The sequence below is a fragment of the Vanessa tameamea genome, chromosome 7, assembly GCF_037043105.1.
Source record: "Vanessa tameamea isolate UH-Manoa-2023 chromosome 7, ilVanTame1 primary haplotype, whole genome shotgun sequence".
In the NCBI taxonomy this organism is placed as follows: Eukaryota; Metazoa; Arthropoda; class Insecta; order Lepidoptera; family Nymphalidae; genus Vanessa; species Vanessa tameamea.
In genome coordinates this window covers 8327537-8355088 of record NC_087315.1, presented here as the reverse complement: position 1 = coordinate 8355088, position 27552 = coordinate 8327537, and the positions used below count along the sequence as shown (strand labels likewise).

The 27552-nt window shown below is 31.3% G+C and overlaps 1 protein-coding gene across 8 annotated transcripts in view; it reads right to left on the bottom strand.

The window, feature by feature from the left end:
• The window catches only part of LOC113401170 (uncharacterized), a 103489-nt gene extending 77625 nt beyond the window's left edge, over positions 1-25864 (bottom strand). For 7 of the 8 annotated variants that reach the window (XM_064215304.1, XM_064215305.1, XM_064215307.1 and 4 more), the window contains exon 1: positions 25341-25863. In XM_064215304.1, coding sequence (XP_064071374.1) covers positions 25341-25790 — 450 coding nt within the window. In that variant the 5' untranslated portion in view covers positions 25791-25863. Of the gene's footprint in view, positions 1-25340 lie in introns of all 8 variants that reach the window. The other variant, XM_064215306.1, reaches the window with a different exon arrangement.
• Between the last annotated feature and the right edge of the window lie 1688 nt (positions 25865-27552).

The window sequence follows — 27552 nt, the reverse complement described above, 5'->3', positions numbered from 1 at the left end:
CTCGGTAGAATGTACATACAACTTTGAACCAGTAAATTATTTACATTTAATTTCATCTTGTAATATTACGATCCAAGAGACATTCTTGAATGAAGTAGGTTCTATCTGGAAACTAATACCAATTTCTACTAACTAATACTTACCGTTGAATCTGATTTGAAGCTGATGGCTGTACCATTCAGGATTTGTGCATTCGAATGATATTCTGGAGATCGAATCGAAAAGGAATAAAGGTTTAAGAACATTTTTTTATTTTATTTTACAAAAACCGAAAAACGATTTCAGTAACGAGACATGTACCAAACTTTTAACCTACTCGAAAGGAGACGGTTTTCATGTCGAACATGCAAGCCAGACGTTTTCTTATAATGTATTCATATCTAAATAGATTTTCCATGTCTTGCTTTAGCAGTAACTGACTTCTACTACATTTTTTATCCAGATATATTGTAAAGTTTCGCAACAATTACACGACGTATTGTCATAACTATTATTTATCAAGATATTTTAGAATGTTGGATCGTGAGAGTAAAGAACCTATTTCGGGAACTTTTGTTTTAATTATATTTTTTTATCTTCTGTAACTTTTCGAAATTAAGGAGTCTAGTAAAACAAAATTTTAATTTTTAAATGAAAAAATAAAACATAAAATATTATTTTAATTACCAGGATCGCATGATATCGAAGAAGCGCTTAAGTAATATACCAAAAAAAAAAAAGAAACCGACTAAAAAAATCTTAATGCGCTAAATTGTGAAACCCTAATTTTTCCGTGCGATACTGAAGAACTAATAGGTAATTTATATTATAAGATTCGATGTAAGGTCATCGCCCTCTACGTTAATTAATTATAAATAAACAATTGTTTTATTACTTTGATGTTTATTAATTTTATTTAGTTATAAGATACATACCACCGAAATAAGTTTTTGATAAGTCGTTAACATCCAATCAGCAACTTACCTGAAATAAAAATAAAGTATTAATAAAGTAACAATATTATTAATTACAATTTAATGAGAATTATAAAAACATATTATAAGCATTTTAGATATGCTAAAAAGGCTAATGGTTGAAATAACAATGATTCGACAATAATAAGGAGTCAGTATAGTTCTATAAATAGTCACTTGTACTTAAGTAAGTATTAATTTATATTAAAATATAGCTGATTGCTGAAATATGGTCAAAGTTTTTCTCCAAACTTTTATGTGAATTTGAAGTGGATTTGTGACGTCAGAATTGTTTTTTGTAGATAATGGTTTTGTGGTGTAGATTTAAAGCTAGGATATGCAAAAAGATTATCACTATCTTTTCAAGACATATCAAGGTGACGTAATGAAAAGATCTTCTGTTCTTTCGTTACTCATGCTAGTGGAATATATTATACATCAATTTATTCATTATTTTTATGATTTTAAAGAATTTTTTTTTAAGAATTAATGAATTATTAAATTTCTGCATAAATTCTTACAATATTTATTTTTAACTCTAGTTTGGTTGTCGGTGTTTTTGCAATTCTTTTCGATTTTATTAATTATTGTAATAGTTTTTACCTAGTAACAGTTTGCATATTTAAGTAGTATATTTGTTATGGACGTATAGTAAACATAATTTATGTTTTCACCTTAACTTCCATTATTCGAATTTCATTAAGGTGAAATTACAAATAATTGTTATGTAAATCGAGTTAAATATCAATAAAATCTGAATATTTCGATAATTGGAACTAACGATAACGATAATATCGAAAACGTGTTTTTCAAAGTGATTCAGTAATTTTAATGTTACATATACATTACCGGTAGATATTCCTCTTTATCTCTGCATTTGTTCATTATGTATACGATAAATGTATGAATGTGAGAACCAAGAAGCACGTCTATACGGGCTAGAAAAACAGCCAATGAACCTTAAACCGGATTCTTCATTCCAGAATAAACTAGAAAATTGAAAAAAATACTACGCTTTGCGTTGTATGCTTTATTATGTTACGAATAAATTAAACTTTCGCTATTTTCTTCAAAAGAAATCCTTAAAGAATCTCCTAAATATATATTACATGAAATTATTGACAGTATCTACATCGATGCCAAGGACACTGTGACAAACAAACAATCATAATATGTATGTATTTTATGAGCAGAACATCCACAATATATTTTTTTATTTGTTTTGTTTTTTTTGTTTGTATTTGCCAGTATACCTAATATTGAGAGATATGAAAATTTTGACAGACACTCAAATTCAAAATCGATTCGAAAACGAATAAAATATAACATTCACTGCCAGAACTGCTATGATACATATTAAAGCGTGTTTTTCTGCTTTTATAATTGAAATTATTTTATTAAAATAGTTCAGTGAATAATTTATCAATCAATTAATTTGGAATATCAATTATGTAAAGATTTTAATGAACATTCATATGATCATCAGCTAAAGGTCTCCTATCTAATTTAAATCTACTCCTGCTAATGTTCAAACATCGGGTATTTTTATAAATCTGGTTTGTTTTATACAACATGCTTTAGTTTAAAATTAAAACTAATCGAGCGATACCAATGCAATTCAATAGCTTGAAATCCATATTAAAATTTTTCTGTATATATAATATATATCACGTTAACCACAGATATATGTATGTATATATACTATTGATATTTAGTGATATTTTAAAGGAACACGTCGAGCACTAGCGAACCATTACTAAATATCGTGCCAACAAAAATATAGAGCAGTTTAAGTTTTGAGAAGTTCACAACTATACTTGTCGCAAAAGTTTGACCGTTAACAGAATATACGCGTTCATCTATTAGGAAATATTATAGAGTTCCGAGGCTTTGCTCCATTCAGTGGCATGTTTATATTCCTATCGCGTGAGTGGGATGCTTCTTACCTGCCCTACACGCTTAATTTATATATTCCAAAATAACCCTTGTCTTTCTGAAAATAAAGGTCAAATTTAAATAACAAAAACAAAATAGCCACACAAACTTCCTAACTGTTATGCCCAACGTTGATTTGAATTATGTTGTTAGGTAGGCACTATTTTTTTATAAAGGCAATCAGTAAGCAATTCGAGCAATATTAAACTTGGGTTTTACGTTATACGATTTCAATATAATACGTAGTATTAAGCATTTCGGGTAAATTTAATTTGTAAATTATTCCTTTCATTATTAAAAATCAAAATAGACTGTATTCAAGTAAAACTATCGAATCTACCGACAAGAACTAGCAAGATACTTGGTAGTTACTCTTTTTCAACATTTGAAATGCAAAGTCATTCAAATACAATTAATTTTTTTTTAATAAACGATTTTAATTTAAGAATTGGCAATTTACAAAGTTACCGAATAACTTGCCCCAAGAAGGATTTATTGTTTTTGCAGAGTCGGAAACTTTGGGTTATAAGATTAGCTTTATTCTCGTATTCGTACAATACTTATCACTGATTCTATCAAAATATTCAATGTTATTGTGACTATACATAACATTGTTGTAAATATAATGTGCAAACTGTAAATATTGCTACTCTGTTAAAATATCCCGAGGGAAGTCTAGGATAAGACTCCTAGATTATAAATAGACCAGACAGCTCTCTTTGTAAAATTAAAACAGGTTCAATATCTGTTAATCCAATGCAATTAGTAATTATTGACGATGGTGAAAAATAATGTCCTCCGGAGTAATTTTGGTCTAAGTGGTATTTCATAGAGAGATTAGCATAAGCTTGTGCGCAAACACAAATCTCTCTTCCTTGACACTCATTATCCGAAGCGAAGAAATCCAACACGATCAGAAAGAGATCAGACGCACGTCCAACGTTCTTTTTCATGCCCGCAACTATAACCACTCCCGCATTCCGAGCTGCTACTGGGAACTGCTCGAGGGAAAACCTGAAGATTGAAACCAGAACACGCTGATCCGCGGCAATAACAACAAGCCACTCCAACGAAACATCAGGAATAAAAAAAAATCTGACTGACTGATTGTGACGATGAGATGACATACATCATACAAACAATTGTTAAAACCTAATTATGTTAATATTTCATTATCATAGTATTCAGATTTCTATTCACATTATTTAAATCGTCATTCAGACTTACAAGACGTATTTACCAATCAAACGGTTGTAAACGTATCCCGTCAAGTATTGTTTGCGTAGTCATGAAGGACTACACTAACAGAATATTAGCTTTGTAAACGCTGGACAAACAGACACGTTAATAAGATATACATGAATTATACCTATACTATTCATGAAACGAGGAGGATGTTCGTGGTGGTGGGGGCTTGTGCAAGACCGTCTGGATGGATATCACCCATTATTCTACTACTAATATCACAACTTAGTGTTATTATGTTGCGGTTTGAAGGTTATGTGAGCCAATCACAAACACAAAGGACAAGATATCTTAGTTCCCAAGGTTGGTCGTGCATTGGTAATGTAAGGAATGTTTAATATTTCTTACATCACCACCATTGTAGTAGCACGGTGGAGAAAACTCCAAACCGTGCCTTGAAAGGGGAGAGGATGCCTTTGCCAAGCAGTGGGACTAAACAAGTTGTTATTTTACATTTTTTTACAGCGCCAAGGTATTTGGGCGTATGACCTCTTACTTTCCGCTTAACTTTTATAAAAAAAAAAAAGTTTAGTACCGAATGATTGGATATAATTTATTCAACCAAAACTCATTTTAACTAACGCTTACAAAGCAGAGCCCAGTTGAAATAACGGAAAACAAGAATAAAGCAACAAACGAGAAATAAGGAAAAAAGAACGAAATCAAGTTATTGGCGATGGTGCAAAGAATAATCTTATTTTGCACCATATCCATTTGGTAAAAGTGAAGCGCAGAATAGTAAAGCCAACGCCAATCAAACGTATCTAAACCAGTTAGTACGCATACAATACAATATAAGCGCGCAAAATCCTATACCAGATACGCGGGGACAATAGCCTGCGGTTACGTGCGAAAAAACGAAAAAATAAACCTTAGTGAACGGTTGAAAACTAAAAGCTAATAGGTTGTAGGTATATATCGAGGATCGAATTGTTTTCTCGTTAAAATTTACGGATTGTTTTATATTTTTATACAAAGAAACGTTCATTTTTTCGTTTAGACATTTTATTAAATACTTGTATCGATCATTGAATATTTTTACAAATGCATTTTTTTTTGGAATTTAAGTATATAAAAATTTATATATTGACTAGATATGTATCGTGTTGATATTTAATTAAAGCTACGGTATTTATTTAAATAGATTCTTACACGGTCACGCTTCTTTCATTTCCCTTATTCTACAATTCCGTCCCTTGTTAGCTTTATAAAGTTGACGTTTTTAGCTCTTATTTTAATGAAACTGTCTTACAAAATAGCGTTGACCTAGAATACCGTACAACACTCTATACATTCAACTAATGCGGATAACATTTCTCTTATTTAAAGTTAAATTCAACAAAAGTGTGTGCTATTTATATTTTTTTACACAGCGCATGTGCAAACAAAATACTTCAAACTAAGCGCAATTTACAAGGTCTTCCCCTCGGCGTAGTCGATATGAATACTGTACGTGCAGGGCGGTGAGGCTTTGAACTTGGCCTCAAGAGATCGTTGACCTTTGCATAGATCATTACAGGTGTTGAATTTCTTACGCAACGCCATATTATGTAATTATCCCATTAGGGCTGTACTAAATCTTGTTTTACTTCTTACAACTTCTTCTTACACTTATTTAAAATGGATAAAAAAACTTAGTAAAACCTTTTTAAGTGGTTTTACTAGTGTTTTAATGAAATTCTACATACAAAAGTTCGCGTTGTTGTCCTCAACAAATCAAACTAATGTCCCGATTTTTTATATTTTGCATACACATAAAATAATTCGATAAATGAAAATGGATTTTATTCCAAGCGAATAGTATAAGTCTCCGCCAACCGTGTAGACCCGCGTCCAAGACGTGTTACTAACAGAAACATTTAGTTCTTATTTTACTCATAAAAATAGCAATGTTGGATGAAATGTTTGCGATTTATTACAAATATTTTTTATTATTTCACAGCAAAAGAAACGTATTTTTATTGTTTATACAGTAAAGGGCTGACTGGCAAATGGATCACTAGTGGTCACCACTAAGCAAATATTGGCACTGTATATAACCTTGGAAACAAAGATGTCATGTCCCTTACACCAGTAGTAACACTGACATATTAAAGGTAGTATCGCCACAACGCTAACGAAGTAACCAGTTTTAACGTATATAGATTAGGTGTTATCCGACGTTATGTACCTAATCAAACGCTGTCCGTTACAAGTTCATCAAAGCGACCGATCGCCGGCCGCTAGATAAGAAACACATTCCTCATCGAGTATCCGAATTATATCTTCAATGTTGACACAGTTGTGTTGGATAAACTGAGATCAAGTTTTAAGCGAAACTACAAAAAGTAACTACTAAAACTAAGTTTTAATCATTGCGCAGGTTGGCCTAGGTTTACCGATCTAGGCGAACTTGCGCTATGATATTCTTTCAGCCTGTTCGGACGAAAGAATATCATAGCAATAATTGTCACAAATTTAAAATGTGCACATGTGTACACATTACTACAATTGGATATTTTTACTATAAATTGTAGGCACACGTACACACGTACGTGTGTCACGTACACAAGCACACCACACACATACGTATCAGATTAAATCCAATAGTTAACGCATTGTTAATAATAAATCTAAGAAATTATTTTTACTTCTTACTTAAGTATTTAACTTCATATTAATATTGCGTGTTTTATGTATCGAATTTCCAAAAGTGTTGAATAAAGCTAGTCATATATTTTTATGTTTGTATACATATGTATATGCGTAAGCTATTTTTATTTTTTTTTGTATAATAACCCATTTTCTTTATATACACCTGAAACTTTCTTACTTGCACTTCAAAGGGGAGCCTGATTAGAGGACTCTTTTAGTCTAACATTTTACGATATATTTATTTTTGTGCAATGTAAAAAGTATTAAGTACAAGTATTAAAAAAAAAAAAAACAATTTATCATACCTATTTTAAAATACTAGCCCGGTTTAACAAGCATTCCGCGCAGTAGTCCACGTAGAAACTTGTAAAGCCCACAGATTAGTTAATACATATAACGATTTTTAATCTGTAATATTGTACGTAAGCAGATTACTTTTTGATTCTAATCGCTCAAAACATTACAGATTTAGAACGCTTGCGCTTTTTACTTACGAGCGATATTGGACGTGTCATTTTATTTGTCCAACTCTGATTTCGGTTCAATAGTGCTGTGTAAACTGGTGTCGGAGATAACCTACGACCGGTGCGCTACTTATTTTATTTTTTTAAACTGTTATATTAACTAGTCTGCTTGATTTACTCATTTTGACTCGAAATACATTCATATATTATATTTCAATACTTTAGTAAATAAACTGTATCAGATATATAATTGAAATAATACTTACATATAAGTCTTACATGTATCTTCCTGTACATTTTCGAATAATGTGGTTCATAATAAACAAACTTCACTCGGAAGTTCGTTTCATCATTTATTTATTTTGGTTGTTAAAGTTTTTTTTGAAGTTTATGTATTTTTAACAATATCATAACATATTTTTTACATAATAAATTAAGTATGTATTATGGAATCAAAATGACAATATCATATAGGAATACACTTTGAATGTTTAAAAAAAAAAACAAAAGTAAGATTGACTGTGAATGTAATCTAAAACAACAAGTCGTGTTTTCAATACATACTTAACCCTCAAATGGGATAGACGTTTTCCTACAAAAACAATTCGTCAAGACGAAAGCGGCCCTACTTCTGTTTGAAAGGAAAAATGGCGGCCAAACAAGCGAGCAAAGAGTTAAGCTGTAACAAAAATCCAACAAAGGGATGATTAACGATTTTCCACCCTCGAACTCATTCAAGCAGTTTCGATATTGAATCCGTTAGACGGCGTAAAAATGAAAGTTTTCTTTTCCCTTAACTCTGACTCGGTGCCACTTTGTTCGCAAAACAAAAAAAAAAGCATTACACCTTTGACAATAAGTTAACCAAGCAATGAGATATATTTTCTGTCACAAGCTGTATTATATATGATTCCACCCTAAGTTGTATTTTATAAATATGTACAGAAACATCTTGGAAGATATTTTTTTTAGGTTCCTCATCCATACTAATATTATAAATGCGAAAGTAACTCTGTCTGTCTGTCTGTCTCGCTTTCACGTCAAAACTACTGGACCGATTTAAATGAAATTTGGTACACAAATAGTCTAGAGCCTGAGAAAGGACATAGGCTACTTTTTATTTGGTAAAAGTGCTGTAAAGGGTTGAAAAGAGGGATGAAAGGTTGTAAGTTGTTGAAAGAATCATTTTTAGAACTAGAAGCATAAAACTTATATTTTAGTCTGTATACTTATAAACTAACATATCATGACACCCACTAAAGAGCGAATTTTGGAAATTCTATCCCTAAAGGGGTGAAATAGGGGTTGAACGTTTGTATGGAAGTTCGTAATTTTTTAAGTTAGAAAAATTAAACTTTATTTTTGGGATACTGATTAAAAATGAGTAGATACGTGTTTAAGCGTTTCTTGATATTCTACCTCTAAGGGGTTGAAATAAATACTTACATTGGGATCAGACTAATGTATGTGATTTCGAAGTTACAAGCTCGAAATTTTATTTTTGGGCTACCGATCAAAAATGAATTGATTCGCATTTAAACGATTCTGGATATTCTACCCTAAGGGCTGAAATACACACCAATGTGCTATACAAAGAGTTCTTAAATTTACGTAATATTTTAAGTTAATTTGTAAATATATTCATATTCTACGCGAGCGAAGCCGCGGGTAACAGCTAGTATTCTATATAAATTTAATTGATCGTCGAGCATCTTCACTTGATGGTATTGCTAAGCATAATATGAAAAATGCAATTAGACGACATGTTAAATAAAACTTTTATTAAAAAACTTAATTTAAATTTACGTTTTTAATAACTTTTTTCATGTAATGAATTGAATCACGAAGTAAATATTTACAAAAAAATGTCTTATTCAAATCACTGGTGAATATTAATATAATCAATTGTTGTTCGAAGATTGTGTAGTTGAAGCCTCGGGACGATTTCTTTACACCCTTTGTACTAACACAGCCTTAATCCAAAAACTCAATAGACCATAAAGTAAGTGGCTCATCTGTCTTCCGCAGTCGCACGAGTTATCGGGTTGCATTTTTTTTTAAATAAAGGATTCATAATTAGCTCATAGTATTAAGTTTCGCGACGAAAACGTAGCAGGTGTCAATTCACCTGGTCAGCATATGCTCGGAACCAGTTACGTTAATTATATTAAAATGTTACTTCAGATATTAACGTGGTGCGCAATTGCTCATGTGTTCGCGCGAAAGGGTTAATTTATTCTTCTGGCGAATGTGCATGGACGCGATTTCATTCGAAACGTTGAAAATAAACGATGCTTTATTTATAACATTATATAGAAAACAAAAGTATTTTATTTCCTAGGAGCAGAATACATTAATATAAAATTTTATTAAAAGTCATTTACATTTTATTACTCATCAAAATCCATTTAAATTATTATGATAGTTGAAACTGGTTTATCAAAAAAGTTCATAAGATTTAACCAGATTTAAGCCGATTATAGGATCCTCTACTAAATGGATATTAGCAATTTATTTCTCGTAAAAGCTTTTAATCTATTGTTTTACAATACTTGACGAAAAAAACTATATTAAAATCCATTATACGAGCCATAAAGTTAAATTCTATGACTATTTCGGGCTTAATTTATTATTTACTATCCAGTTTTGAAATTTACTTTCAAACAGAATCAATTTTCGAATACATAATAAAAAAAAATAGAACATTTTAATAGTCATTTTAAGCGACGTTAATAGTTTCATATACATAAATGACGGGACTTAAGAATTAGCATGAATATACGACGCGAAATAGTTTAAATATCTTCTATAACAATATACGTCAAGTTTGGCTTCTATATGTTGGCACTAAAATGTTTCCCCAAAACCAAGAGTTGTTTGAAAGACGTCATCGTACGGCACACATATTACACAAGTTTCATGCCGCATAAGCCACCTTGCCTTATAAATAACAACAAAGCGTGCCCTTATATAGCGATAAACCTTGTTAATCTCTTGGTTGCACGCGGGTTAGTTTAATGACATAATTAAAAATCCCCAAGCCAAGGGAAAGTTTGTTAGATTTAGTGGCGCGGGTAAGCTAAATCGAATATATTACTGTTATCAGATAAAACCATGATCTTTAGTATAAAAAACTGACTTACTACTTTGACTTTTCAAACGACTCATTCGAATACGTTTTAACCTCAGAAATTTAATTTAATTAGCACTGTAATATTATTGTTAGTACAAGATGGAGTGAACGTCAGTTTCATTATATTTTGTCGCAAATAATATCCAAAATATTAATGACGTATTAATATAAGCCACAAAAATTTGTACTACCTAATAATCACACGACATTACAAAGTAATAAGAAAACCATAGTGAGTAAAAATTTATTTTTAGTCACAACGGGGATGGGATTATTTTATTTCTCTTTTTCGTAACACAACAATCTTTATTTAAGAAGTCTGATAACAGTATAATAGAGTATAAAAGCAGTATTCGAACTTAGTCGTATTTGCGGATAAAGCTTAGTCTCCTCTCAGTTTTAACTAATTAGAAATTTGACTATTCACTAATTATAGCTTGCTAGGAAACTAGTTGGTACCACGCTCAGAAATAGCAGGGTAATGAGTTTTGTTGTTCAACGGTCGTTGTAGGATTAAGGCGCACTGCATAGGATATATCATGGTCGGTGCGTGGAACTACAAGATCGATGGGAGTTGCAAAACAATTCCATTCACCTATCCCAAACTTTAGAAGCGCGGTTTTGAAATACATTAAAGTGAATTTGCATTCACGTTAATTTTACAGTTTCTAAACAAATGTCGTAATTTTTTACGGCGTGATTAAGGTCCCCTCGGCTGTTAAGGATAAGAATTCAAAACTTCAATCACGCTCTCCCTTCCTTCTATAGTCACACGCATATGTGACATCTTAGTATTTTGTTATTTTTTAAATGTGTGCCTTACAAGAGAAAGCTACCAAAAACTTCAGAAACAGTAGTACATCTAAATTGTTAATTAACAGCCGTTAAATTAATATGCTTTATATCGGCTCTTTATAACATAATCCAAGTCGATAGAAAATTACATCGATGTTCTCCTTTCATTGAAAACTCTTTGACAGAGTTGAATATAATAAACCAGTAAAGAATGTTTCATCTACCAATCGTGACTGTGAAGTTAAAACGTTTTAAGAAAGTTATAATATTACTTATATTAAAATCAATGGTACTCGAGACACTGGAATCTTAGCATTGATCAACCTTGTAATTTTCCAGTAAAATCATGTCCGCAAACAATTAAGTGAGCTTCAGACAGATTGGTTTCGTCCCGAGGCGATCGTACCCAGCGTGGAATGTTAATTGAACCCTTCGACAGGGTCAACATCGGACACTTAAGACATGCTATCACCGAATGGTCATTGGGACAAGTGGTTAAACCATTATGGTGTCGTGTGTTCATTAGCAAACGTTTGCTTAGTGATTTGTATAATTGCAAAGACAAATATAAATACCGATTTCAGTCTTTGTTCAACTTACTCTTTACCAAACGTCCATAGTTAATATATAACAAATGTATTCTAATAAAATGTTTTAAGTTACAAAATGTAGGAAATAATAATACTAGAAATCCAATATTGTTTATTTCTTAAATTAATTTAACTTTAATACATTTAAAAGTACTAATTTCGTATAATGATAATACTGAAAAGCCGAAACTCCGCTCACGTTCATGTCGTAGTTGTTTAAACTGTGAAAAACGTAGCGTCTTGTTTAAAACTGCAAAGCTAGCCACTTTTCTAAAAGCATCTACACCTATTTTCATTCCCGTGGAGCCTGGCATTCGTGGTGTGCGAAATAAAAACAGAAACTAAAATAAAATCAGCTTCCATGTTTAATTTAGCGGAGGTTGTCGACAAAAAACCTTAGCTGTGTTGAGGGTTTTTGTTGACCGAACGTAACAACGCAGGAATGCATTGTTCCTGTTATTTTGTCCCCGGTTATAAAAAAAGTCTATATTTTGTTTCGTTCCTGACTCAGAGTTTATTGATGTCACTTAAAATAAGAATTTTCTATGACTCATGATATTTGATTTAGACTTCTATGTATATTGTACTACATAAAAATTTAGTCGGTAGTCGACATTTATGCAATACAGCCTGGGTAGGTTGCCTAACTCATCATATATTTAACCGCCGAATAGCAATACTTATTATTATTGTGATGTGATTTAAAGGGTCAGTGTGCCAATGTAACTAAGGGCACAAGGGATATAATACCTGACTTCCCAAGGTTGCCATCATTCCCGTTAATATTTCTTTACTATGCGTATATAAAAAATAAAAACGAAAATATGTATAATTTTGTAGTTTAAAATTCCTCAAACGGTCTTTATCGGAATAATTTGCTTTTATTGTACACAAATAAAAATAGCATCTTATTTTATTATTTCAATAAGAAATAAGAAGCTTATTACGCTTAAAAAATGAGTTAACAAAATATTAAAGAAAAATTTCCTTTCAGTTTCGCTTTAATCAATATCGAGAGAGTTTTAATTCTGTGAGTTATATGAAATTGGCAATCTGAAGCAATCTTCGGAGATTTTATAAAGAATAACGTTATATTTAAAATCAGCCCCGACTTCGCATGTAAGGTTCTATGCAAAGATTTTTTTTTTATTTAATATATAATACATTTACATAGAAAGTTTCCGTGTTTTTTTTTTCAATTTGACTAAATCTACTAGTACAAATAACACGATAAAACCAAAATAGTATTCACAAAAAAAAAAAAAAAAATCACATGATTAAGTAGGTACATAGAGAGGGTAGGATAGGGTCACAGTTAAATCAAGTAAAGTTGCGATTATATTATTCTAATTTTTGAAACCTAAATGTGGTACAGGTCAACGATTTTATCTCTAGCCACGTTGATATAATTCGCAACAATGCACAAAATGAACGACATCATCATAATGGATTTTCAAACCATATGATTTCAACCCTCATGGATTTAACCCAATATATGCGTTATGTATTACTGATCAACTAATTACCTTTTTTAGTTTTTACAGCGTATTTCTCCTATAACATACTTAAGTAAAATTGACAGTTAATTCAGAAAAAAAAAATGTTTAATGATAACAAGACCAATTTTAGATATTAATCAGATTTCCGGGTAAAAAAAACATTTTTTCAGAGTTAAAAATGAAATTGTTTAAATATTAATTACATCGCGTAAGTAACGTCAAGTAATTGGATGTTTTTATCAATATCCAAGAAGAACAAATTGGAAAGTCGGGACAAAAAAGGGTAGACAATTTACAAGTAAGTAATAAATTAAATGAATCATGGTCCCAGTACTTGCTTGACACCCGCTGAGAAGCATCGAGCCTCAGGCGCCTTGCTTGACGCGTATAAAAAACCTGCCTGTACGTGCGTAGCCAACCCACGTTCGCTATTAACTCTGTAACTTTATCGCCCCATTCATACCAGTGCGCTATAACATCAAGATTCTTTTAGACTGTGATATATTCATCGTATTGTTGTTTATTTTATTTACATATTTACCAGCGTCCAATACCCAATGCCCAATGCCCAATTCCCAATGCCCAATTCCCACTGTAAGACTTAAACAACGATATTAAAGATAGTTCGCAAAAACCATTTTTGATTAAATTATAATTAACATTTTAAAATACACTGCTATAAAATCCAGTAACAAGGTTAGCAAAACTATTCAGTACTATGCATTGAATAACACTTATAAAACATAGGTAACTAACTCTGCATAGGTTTGATGTACAGTTTACAGTTTGACAAATATTTTCCGCAGTTAGAAGGTCAAAAAATATTATAATAGTATTTGAAAAACCGAAGACAGAGAGAAGATAATAGAGCTATTAAATTGAGACATCTCGTATACATATTAGATAGGGTGACATCCCAGGGTGTATCTTGGATCTTCGGCTTTTCTTATGCACTCTTTATAATCACAGCAGAAAGTATAGTCGTTCTCAAACAACTGTACGTATTATTTTATGGTAGAACTCTAGAAACAAAATAACTCCAGATAGGAAGTCGTGTTGAAAGATCGTCCTCAAACTAGTTTTCAGTCATCATTCCACGCCATACGTAAAATGACTGACAACGTTGGAAAAAAAAGACGGAAGAGCTTATGGTTTGGCGTAGTAAAGATCTATCTCAAGCAGTGGACAAATACGGACCGATGATGATTATTATAATTATCGTGAAAATTTAATAAGATTCAATTTAAGTTACATAAGATACACTTCAGTTGGTACACTTGGTAGAGGTATATGGTCAATACTGCCCCCCATAGACATTCGCGCTGTAAGAAATATTAACCATTTTTAATAAATACTCCGCCAACAAAGGGATATAATATATAACGGCCCTTATACATGTAGTAACACTGGGTCATTCACCCTTTATACCAGTACAAAACTTTGCCTTAAAAACAGAATACTAAGTTTTGCTTTTTGGCGGTAGAAAATGCTATATTATACGAGTATGTAATTGACATTATACCAAAATTACACTGATAGTTGTGTGTTATTATATTTTATCTGGAAATCAAATACTCAATTTTAATATTTTATCGATATCGAATTTTTTGGTTCAAAAAGTTTACCCGTTACCGGTCAGTTAGCCGGTTATAATTTTTTATAACTTTTATTTCATATTTTTACAAAAAAATGTACGAAATTCAAAAAATTTTTGATAGCAATAACAAGACACGATGTTGTACCAACATTTGGTGAAAACGGTTATTCAATAAATCTAAATAAACTAGTAGATTATTAAAATAATAAATTCAAATGAATAAAATATTATAAATCGTTTGTGTAAGACACGAAACTTATGTTTTTATTTACGGAAAAAAATGTAAGCGCTCATCTAACGGCCAATGAAGCAAATATTTCGATGATAAAATTTCTTAGTCATCACCTATGAAATATGTAAATAAAATTAATACAATTGCATTAGCAATATAATATAATATATTATGGAGAATATTTTTTGTGTTCAGTAGAATTGAAAAATATAACAACATTTATCCAAATCTACTCAATTTATCAGGTGAAAATGCAGTCAAATAACCAAAGGATAAAAAAGCAATATTTATTTTAATTGTTATTGAAGCGTTGCTTTTATTTAAATTCTACGAAAAAAATGAACCAACCAGGCAACATTAAGGAACATAATGATATCTTCGAAATCCCAAAAGTAATTTAAAATGATCAGGTAGGTTGCAATGATTACGACCGGAAACCTATCATTATTTAAGCGGGATAGTAATTTTTTCAGTGGTCTGAATCAATATAGAGTTAATATGAAAATAATCGAGTTCGCTTGTCGCTTATTACAAACGGAAATGTAATTTGGATGCGCTTAAATGCTAAATTGGAGTAGGTCACTGCAATCACTGAACGGAAATTAATGGAGTACCAAATGAGGAGTAATTTGAAATTCCATGATTAAAATAGTTGCGGGTTCGAGCTTCACTAGTTTTGACTATACATGGAATTATTATGTGATTTGTGTAATTTCATTATCTGAATAATTAATCTAGAGAATTGATTATACATATAGAACAAACTTTGAAATTTCGATTATAAAAAACAGTATTATTTTATACCACATAAAATAAGAAGTGCGTATATAAATGTAATATATATACGAAACATTATACATATCATTTCATTCAATATCATTAGTCACAATATTTGGAAATAAATTACGATTTTATCTATTCCTCCGACATATTCCAAGTATCTTTCGTTACTTACTTGGAAGGTTGAACGATGGCGTTACATTTTTTGGAATTGTGAATATTTTTAAATTTATAATATTTTTCTTTGATATAATTTTGATAGAAATTTTATATAATACTATGAATACCGAAAAAAGTTACAAGATTCAACAAACGGATTTTTTTTTAAATACGAGGGTATACTTTAAGTTCGGAGGGTTCAAGCGGAAGCCAAACTAAATGGCTATCCAAAAATTGTGATTATGATACTAGAAACAAACACATCAAACTACTATACTCAAAGAAATAAGATGATAAACCATAGCCACGCACAACACCTCTGTGGAGATTAGGAGACAAAATATAAATTATAAATACTAGAACCGACAAAGATATTTAATTGAATTAATAAAAAGGATGGTATGCTTTACCAACCTGTCAGCGAAAGCTTATTGTAATACATACTCGTATTATTCGTGATAAATTTAATCTATTAAAAAAAATCGAAAATAAAGTTTATTTAACATTTATAGTTTTGTATTCCAAAAGAAAAAAGGTTATTGTATTTAGAATGAACAAGTTTTTATAATCACACTGTTTCATATTTACACGTATGAATAAATTCCTTAATTTACATAACGAGTTCATTCTTTTTGCAACCTTTGAACCAAAACTAAGTTAAAATGCACTTCGCATCCGAGATTACAAATGCAAACTGTAATGTAGACGTTTTTCACACGTTGTCCAAATAATAGACAATAATTTAATAAGGAATTCGCTTAAATTTTGTAACTTACGTTGTAACTAAATTTGTGAAAATTATTTCATTTCCTAGAAGACAAAATGATATCAACACAGCGATGAATCCTCTGATTTCAAATACAGAATATTGGCAAATTGATTCACGGTTTTTATTTATTAATGGCATATCATGTTATAGTCACAATAATTGAGAAATTTTAGTGCTACCTCATATTTGATATTTCGAAATTTAAATTTTATTTTCAGAAAATTTTGATACAAATATGTTTTTTGGAATCGTACGATCCATTTGTCGATGAACGACAAATTTGAACGGACCACTTTATGTAATCTATTTGATGTTAGCTACAGTTCAATGTTTGAGCTACTGAATCGTCCGACTAAAACATTAAAGCTAACACGAAGTGTGAAACGATGGCTTAGCGCAGAGTTTTCGGATCGTTTATGAATTTCGCTGCATGTTAACTATTTTTAATTTTCCTTTTGACGTTTTCTTCCTTTATATATAAATTTTGTCCTAATTAACATTTATTGCCTAATGGCATAAAGTGCACAAGTGCTACACAAACACAGATGTACTATTATCTATTCTCCCTCATACTTGTAGTCCGATGGGACGGCAATCTAACATTTGTGAAGAGAGAATAGGCAGGAGCAACGGCTTTATGTTCTTTCCGGGGTAAGTTTGTGCACAAACTCAATAACTTTCATTTGACATTAAAAGCTTTTATCTAGGACCAAAGAGTCAATTTAATAAAATAACGCAATTAAAAAAAAACCTTTAACGAATATAAAAACGATAACACGAGATAAAAAATTGAAAAAAGTAAAATAGAACCAAATATCAAACCATAACATATTTGAATGAAACAATAACCAGATGTGTAAAAAGGTTAAACATATTGGAGCTTATATTAATAAACGTATAGCAGTTAGTTATATTAAAAACTGTTTGTAATAAAAGATAACGGCTATATCAGTACGCCACCTAAGAAGCCAAAACAAAATCTCCGTAAGTTTATTGTGAAACTTGCTTTCTTGGAAGATTGATTCGTTTGATTGGGAACTGTTACAAATATAGCTTAAACTAAACACAAATTCTTGGTGGTAGGCCTTTATGCAAGACCGTCTGGGTAGGTACCACAAACTCATCATACCACCAAACAGTAGTAATCAGTATTGATGTGTTCCGGTTTGAAGAAAGAGTGAACCAGTGTAACTACAAGCACAAGGGACATAACATCTTAGATCCCAAGGAATGTTTAATATTTCTCACAGCTATTGTGTATGGACGGTTGTGACCACTTACCACCAGGTGGCCCATTTGCCTGGCCGTCTATCTATATAATAAAAAAAAACTGATAAAACATTCCAGTAAATAAAAAATTTCAAATACGAATGAGCAAGTTTAAAAGAAGAGAATAATTTATAAATAATTATTATTCATTATTCATATCTGTCTTACTTCTTTTGATACAAAGTAAATCACTAGCGAAGTCCGCTGTACGAAGTTCGTACTGCCCAGGAAAAGTTTAGTTGCACAGAACCTCTTAATATAGATTGCATAGATCACTTTCCCGAAGGCCTGAAGCGGATCTATCACTGCAAATTTAACTTTGCTGAACAAGGGAGTGCATGTCGAATTGATTCAGTTATTAGCGCACTTTGTCGAAATTTCACTGAACATTGTGACTTCGATAAACTCAAATATCGGTACCTAAATATATACATTTTTAGAATTAAATTTTACAATAATTATGTACCTAGAAAGCCGTTATTTGATATTAAGGCACATAAGTAGTCCTCCTCAATAAACATCTCCGAAAAGACAAATTTAAAAGGAAAGGTGAAAATGAGAAAGTTGTAACACATTTGGGAATCAAAGAGTAATTACAACTTTAGGTCTATATATCCTAAACAAATATCCAAACACTTCGAACAAACTTTATCGTCTTGCACCTGACAAACTTCAAATTGTACTCACTACTCAACTATGCTGTGACCGCCGGAGAACGTCAGTAGTCTTAATACATATAACTTGTAATTGCGAAGGAACACTATCTATCAATAACATATCATAGTTGTGTGAATAATTATTTTCGAGTCCATTAAAATGTGCATTTGGATAAGTAATGTAGATCATACAATATTTCAAGCCATAACCTTCGTAAAATCCAGAAAGTAAAAAAACTTAATGTTAAAATCGATCAATTTTAGGTTCAATTACATTGACGTATTTATATACTTGAACATATGTAAATAAATGGTTTATAAGAATATTTACAAATCAAAGACCGAACCGAGAACTAATAATAATAAACATATTAAACAAGCGCTTCCAAACGCTTATGATTAATGAACACACGGGACGTTGTTGAAGCAGAAAAACGAGTGAGCGACGTTGTAAATACAAAACTATTAATTCACTTTGAAATACCTAAATGATTTTTCGACAACTCGATATGCAGCAATCTATCAAGAATTAAACTTTGACTAATGTACCTAAAAATGTTTTATTTTTATACAAGCACCTGAATTCAGTCACTACTGATTAAACGTATTATAATTCTTTAATAGGCTATTAGGGCGATAAAAAATTATAAACGGATTTCTTACATTTAAGAGCCCTAAAACAGTTATTACATTTAGTTTGCGTGCAATCATTTAAAAGTAATAAGAGTTAATATAAAAGTAGCCCATGAATACTAAACGTAACCAACCTCTTGTCCAATTCAATTGAATGATTAAACATCGATTGACCTTTACGTAGCTTATCCTATTTGCATAAATCTATTTTGATGAGTTCTGAAGCACTCAACCTTTTTTCTCTTTAAACTGTATGATTTGGACCTTCGAACTTTAAAAGCGTGCAATTTTTTTTAAAGTAATTGGTTTTGCTCTTTTGCATAAATATAACATTAAAAAAAATCTACTGATTTTTTTTTATGTTATAGGGGGACAACTATATGACAAAGTTTTAATCGTATATTTCAAAGAATCAAATATTGATTAGTTTACAAAGATACTTTTAGAATAATAAAACTGTAATTAAAAATGGTGAATGAAGGAGTCACGATAACCATTAATTTTGCCGGCAAATTTGTATGGTTACTTTATACTTTTTTTTTTATTCAACAAGAAAGCATTTGTCATTGATGCAGTGGCATAGAAACTCGATCCATTAAAGGGTGTTAACGTCGATATAATCCCATCAAAAACATAAATGTAAAAATGAGAGCCAAGTCTAATATTATGATATATACCTTGGTTGTTGACTTCAACGACAAAAGAAGTGAGATCTAAATGGGTGCCAAGTTCAATGGTCCTTCCTGAAATTTATTTATAACTTCATAAAATATCATTTCTTCTTATAATTTAGGATAATATATTGTAGCCTAAGGTCTGTTTTGGCTAATACTCAAACAAAGAATATGCAATCAATAGACTAGGCAGCTTCCATCGGAAGGCAGTCGAATAATTCTTATGAGCGCGGTTTCCACTCGGTCGGACACGTCCCCGTCTAGGTTTTATCGCAACGCTCCTATCCCGCTGCTCCGGCGTCGCGTCGCGCGCCGTGTACCGAAATGCCTATTATTATTATTTTTTAAAGTATAATGATTTTGCACCATTGATGTGCGCTAAATGCCAGTTAATAACGTAATAAATACGAAAGCCGACTATACTCAAAATCGTACTAAAACGGAAATATTTGGATTTAAAAAAAATTAAGGGTGGTATTCAACTCATTATATATTCACGTGAAGACCTTCAAATCCACATTAAGACCGGCTGTCATAAGTTTTGATTGCTGGTTCTTACATCATTTTTTTTTTACAGTATTACAGGAACTATAAGTATTTTGACACGTTCATGTCAACAAATAGTTTTTGAGTTATGAGGAGGTCAAAAGTGGCTCCAAATGGTTCGTGTAATATTACACACGGTGCTGCTCGCCAGTTCTGTTACTTGAACTTGGCTGACACGCTACCGCGTGTCTAGATCCGTAGGATCCGTGCACAAACCCCTCTATTACGGAATTAGCAACATAGAGGAAATGATAGATCATAATAGCATACGAAACAGCGATGTATTAGTTGCGCTTAGGAACTCGTACTCATTTGATTTGCTCTCTAGATTTACACAAATTCGCAATCATCATAAGTCAAGATTCAGTTATCACGTAGTATGAAAAATATTATTATTACTATTAGCATTAATACAATTATCAATAATGTCAAATACTGATGAGAAAGATCATAATAGTAATTTTGATTGCATCAGTGCAATTGCAAAATTATTTTTCAATAGTAGTAACATATGTTTGATACAATGCCCGTCAACACGACATAAATATTGGCCTAATAGTCGGAACTGTGATATCGATACGGCAATGGAATCTGTCAGGGCCTTTGTGAGTAGTTCCGGCAGAAACCGCTCCATGAATGAACTATAGTAAAAAACGCCTTTGTTTGGAATAATCTAAAGGAACTACCCAGGTAGATATTGAATCCGAACACTGTAACACTTTACAAATAGCACGAGGATAATTATTAAAATAAGATGCTACTTTACTGATAAATTTGCACGAGAGATATAGTTATTTCATGCTCAAACAACAATAACATTTTACCCTAATCCATAACCCTAATTTTATTTTATTACTAAGATAAGATATTATTAAAAAAAAAAATCTGAATTATAACAAAGATTCTATCTTGTTTTGTGCATTTTTTTCAATACAGCGAAAGATAACAAATTTCATAAAATATACTTGGGACATAAAATGACGTATCCTATGTCAAAAATAATCAAAATGGCGGATTTAAGGCGCCACAATAAGCAGTTTGAACATTTTTTTTCTGTAAAACCTATACGAGTTAGGTAATAAAATTAAGAATTAAAATGCAAGTCAAAAATATATATACAATTATTAAAGTATATAGTTAGATATAATTTTTATGTAAGAAAAATAACAACGTTTCAAATAGTTTCACGTAATGCCCTATACCGAATCTACCAATGTGAAGTGTTTTAATAGATGGCAACTATATTTTAATCTAGTTTTAATTATTTTTTGAAATATATAGACAAAGAGGAGTTATTTTTTTATAGCTATTAAGTTAGTTAATAAAAAGCGCTCTTGCTTGCTTTTAAATTAGTATTAAATTAAATAAAGCAAAAAAAGGGTATAAAATCTACGAATATACAGATTTGTATACAGAGGCTATACTCATACCGACTTATTCCGTCACGAACATATTCAAAGTCAAAGTCAACACTTTTATTCATAATAATAAAATAAATACGTTATACTTGCTTATTGACTGTCAAAATTTTGTAAACATACTTTATTATGGCTACGTATTGAAATTGTAAATGATATTGAGAGAATGAGACGTCAGCAGTGAGCTGAGAGGATGCGTAAGATGTTTGATTTGAAATATTTGCTTATATATTATCTCTTTATAATATTGGTAACTGTAAATACAGATTTATTCTATATTTCACTTATTATAAGTAAGAATATCTGCATCTTTGTAAGTTAATACTAATACCACATGTTCGGTGTTCAACGTTAAACTCAAAACAGGTTTCAAGCTCGAAGCTCGGAACCGGTAAAAATCATCCCAGGCAATTACGGTAGACTCATCGGTTACGATTTGATATAGTACACGATAAAACAGTATTTATAATTGAAAAAGAAAATGTTGTTCGAAACGAACAACAAACCAATTAAAGTGCAAAATGGACACATCTATCCATAACACATTAATTATCGTTAGATTTAATATTTTATTTCACGATTGAGAAATTTCACGACGTTAAGTTCCATCCCGGGAAACACTTTTATGTGCATATGATGTATCGTGTAACGTTAAATAATTTTACTTCTTATTGGCTTCGGTTTCTGTGAAGTGTATACAATACGGACATCCTTTCTTTGGCAGTAAATCACGCTGACCATGTCACATTTATTTTCCTTTCAAAACCTAGCTCGTACAAGCCACAATGTATTCACGGCACGGCTACGCCATTACCAAGTTCTCGTTAGCAAAATTATTAGAAACAGGGTATTGTGTGGGATTCAAAACAAAGAAGTAAGCTAGTAAAAAGTAAGAAGTACGCGGTAGATTGCTTGAGTGCTTTGCGTGTTACCCAGGAAGTAAGCTATGTGATAATAGCACGCTTTCTTTTACAGGTTTTCTCATGACGCCGTTGTGTTAGTTGTGTAATTAAACTCCTAAATTAAATTATCAGATACAATACTAAGTATTTTAGTTTTTTGTTTTGCTATTATAATACAATTAAAGAATTTTGATGAATCTAAAAATAAATCTTATAACTATATATGTGAAGCATAGTAGAAACAAATTGGTATATTACACCATTGATTATAAGTATACCTTTATAATTGTACATTATGAATTGTTTTAATAATGTACATTTCATATTTTTAAGTTTTAAGACAAATGCATGGAATTTGTTTAGATATTCCACGTGAAAACCTTTTTTTTAAATACAGTTTTAAGATTTTGATCTGCGCAATTTATTAGTGCAAATGATAATAATTATAGTTTATTATATATGTTATTTTTATTATTTGAATGATAATTAAAACGTTAAAGTTATATCGTTTAGAACGTTTGTCTATTTATCTTTCTACGTAACACGTGGCAGACGTGCTCACTTTTATTACGACAATGATAAAATGATAGAAGATATCATAAGTCATAATTGACAATAATGGGCGTGGTTCTTCGAATTATTCCGCCTTCTTAAGAACTTGACCACCTACCCGAATAATTAATACAATTTTAATTAAATATAATATATGCCAACCTCAACAAGCAATTAGGGAATAATTACAACGATTATATTTTTTACGTGTCTACTTTGATATTTTAATATCGTAATACCAATAACATTAATATATGAACGGATTAATATCATTTGGATTTAATAAAAATATGATCGAAATATTTCCAACAATATCTTATTTAAAAGAATATTGAAATTTATCAATTAAATTGATTTTGCGGTGATAGAACCTCTATTTCAATTAACGTTTCAAATTTTAAATTTAGATTTTCATTTAAATTACTCTTTTAATATTCGCCTACATATAAATTATATATAATTTATAATACTTGGTGTTGTTATATTGAACACAGACATAACACATATTTTTGTTGAAGAAGTTTACTTCAACTTAACTTGAAATAAGTCGATCGTTTCTTATATGTATGTATATGTACCATATAGCTTACTAGATGTTTTAGATCTTGTTAATGATGAATTGAATTGATAAAATGAATTGAATCGAAACGCGACAAAAAATTAACAAATAAATACGTACGTCGGACCGTTGTGCAATTTTTACTAGTGCGAGGAGCTATATTAGTGATAAAGACAATCTTTCTAAGTGAGTTTTTATATATGTAGTCTTGGCATAACTTAATGCTTTTAGGTCTTTGCTATAAATATCATAAAAAAGTAACTTTCTTTCTAATACTATTAAATTCGACAAAAGAATGAGTTTTGCATTGTATGCATTTTGTTACATTTGTGTGGTATATTTGAAAATTTATTTCACCATAACATTTTGATATTTCGACACCAAAAATTTATACTACGCTAACTCGAAAGTGTGCGCACACTCCGCTAATAATTGTAAGCGTAATATAAATCGATTGATTTAAAAAATTGCCTTTAGTTAGCGTTGTATAAATTTTTAACTTCGTTAATTTTGTATATTTGTTCACGATTTTATTAATACATATAAAATAACATATTTTAAGCAACTTGGCACAAAAAAACGATTTTCACTAAAATTCGAGTTAGCGTAGTATAAATTGTAGGTGTCGATTTGATAATATCTAGAAAACTTGAGTATGTACTAATATTATACTAGATTCACAATGATTAGTATCCACTTAATAAATACATATTATCATTTCATGTTTATCTGCACGTTTACGTATGATGACTAAAACATATACTTCATGTAAGTTCTATTCGCATTTGGCCATAAAAGAGAGTGTATAAGTATTTTGTTAGTCTTTGCTATAAGATTAAGTAACTTAGGTTTCATTCTGTATTTTTATAAGAATATAGTGTAGGTCCACACCCTTCTAAACATTTTTTTAAGTAATACTTTATGTATATATTGAACATCTAATTATCGCCTAAGGCCACTAAAACAGGCTATGAGATTTATCGCAAAACCTAATTTAGAGCTGGGAGGCACGCGATTACAATCTTCTCACGACAGAGAAGGCGCGCAAACTTCTCATCTCCAGGGAAATCACGCACGCAAAAAACTTTATAGCAACACGTCCGAGAAGTGATCCGCCCGGAGCGCCCGAGATGCTATGCCACACACAAGCCGATCAAAAGAAATAACAAGACGCGGGCAGTGCCTCTAAGCGGATGCCTCACATCGTATTATAACATATTTCTCTTTACTTATTCACACTGCATGTACACTTTTATTTATTTTTTAAAATTTTATATGACACTTTCACCAATCACGAGCTTTAACCGCTAGAAGCAATGCCGTTGCCACAAATAATAAACACTGACCGTGGTTGAATATGGCTGGAGACTCAAACGGATGCCGTCTTGAGCAAGGCGCTCACGAAGCAGGCGCTTCAGCTGGATTCGCGGTATTTTCACCAATTCAGCCTTCCCTTCCTCATATTCATCAGCATACTTTGCAGGTTCGACAGACACTGTTGCTTGCTCTTTACGGGTCTCCTCCTCGCATCGACAAGAGTCCCGAGCGGCAGCAGCTTCCTCTAGAGTAAAATACACGGCTGCTGCACCCTCCTCTCTCAAAATTCTTACTGAGTGCAGCAGCCGTTGTCTGTGTGCTGGATTGAGAACACCGATAGCATCCAGATCGGGTTCACCGACCTGTTTGCAAATTTCCAAATCGTCATATCCGTTGTCTATAAAACTCTCCGAATATTGGCCCAGGTGGAGCGAACGCAACCACTCGACTACGATGTTGCCGGTCGTCGACGAGGCCATGTCGCGTCAAAACGCGGGGCGCATCACAAGGCGTGCTCGCGGCGCGGCAGTCGGCGAGAAACTGGCGTCCATGCTCCCCTTTACCCCTCTTCTCCCTCCTCCCTTCACAAGCCGCGGTCGCCGTCCCTAAAAACTACGTGCTTTTGCTTTTTGACATTTTGTAGCATAATCGTTTCAAATCTAAATATCTACATTGAGAATGGGTGATATCATTTTCAACTATTATAATATACTTTTCCAACTTCACCCGGATAAGTAATAAATTAAGGGCTATGTGTTTTATATATAAGTAATATTCTTAACCAACCAGAAGTTTTTTTTCGCCAGTACATACCTACTCTGCTAATTAGATAAGTTATACAGCGAGGTTTTCTATCATGCCTTTTTACGTCTAATATCTTGTAATGGTATTTAAAGTATTGACGTGCAGCTTAAAAGTGTATTTTATTAACAGAAAACGCTTAAGATTAACATTATATTTGAATTAACACTGTGTCAGAAATAAATTTATCGTTAATTTATGCCTATTTGTTAAACAATCTCTCAAATACAATCTTTATGTATCTGATATATTCAGGTTGAGTAAGCTTAGAAAATTCCACAACCTAGAATTTGGTTTTGCATTGCGTTGGCTTAAAAACTCCTTCATATCACTCATATTTTATAATATCAGTATATTCTAACTAATTTTTACCGTTATATTGAAATATAAACGAACTATTTGCAATAAATAATATCTCAACGGCGTTTACATGGTCTAAATATTTGTTATTTGAATTTTTAATTATGATTTACCTAGCTTAAGTTTTGATGTGAAGATTGGCTTTATAATAATAGTCATATTTAACAGTCAGTAATTAATACAAACCTTTAGATTCATCTGAATGTAATTCATTAAATAAATGTTATAAACGGAACAATGATAGGAATTTCTTGAACTTGCCTCAACTTATTGTGCAAACTAAAACAAGAACTGAGATTTATTTAAAGAACCAACATAACTGGTCTAAGTAGATTCAAACAATTACCTTTCCTATTATTGAATATTTAATATCTTGAGCTTAATTTGAGACAAGTAAACTGGAATGTTCCTAATTCGACAAAAAATAATACCACTACGGAGCTCTCTCTGTAAATATATAAATTTAAAGTATTGCTCATACATCTATTTTTTTAAATATATATAGTATATTATCAGACTTGTAGCTGGGCCACCTGATAGGAAGTGGTCGCCGCTGCTCACAGATACTGTAAGAAATAATAAATGTAATATACCACACATCACGTCACGAGTGTAGATCACCAGATGAGAAAAGAATCAGGGAACATCAAATATAAAATAAAGTTTTTGTTTGTGAGTACAAATTTTTAATAATCTACTAATATTTTTTTTATAACGAAATTTTAACAGGAAATCTCCATCTTTTATTGTACCTAATTGAATTTTATGTTCGAATAAAAACAAGACAGCAAAATGTGAGATTTTTACCAACAATATCCAACTACAATAGCAACTTCCCTTGGGAGTCTTCAAAAAACCCCGTTCTAAGTGGATCTGCACTTAGCAAAAGAAACATGCCTTCCAAATTTTAAGTCCATAGATCCAATTATTTCGAAAATCTCGTGATAAGCGAGTCAGTGAATATTTTGCCACCGACATTTAAAATCTATAAATATCTTATTTTTCATATAAAAGTGTGATATACAAATAATTATCTATTATATTTTATTTCTGACAGCGTTCGCCAAAATAATAAAAATA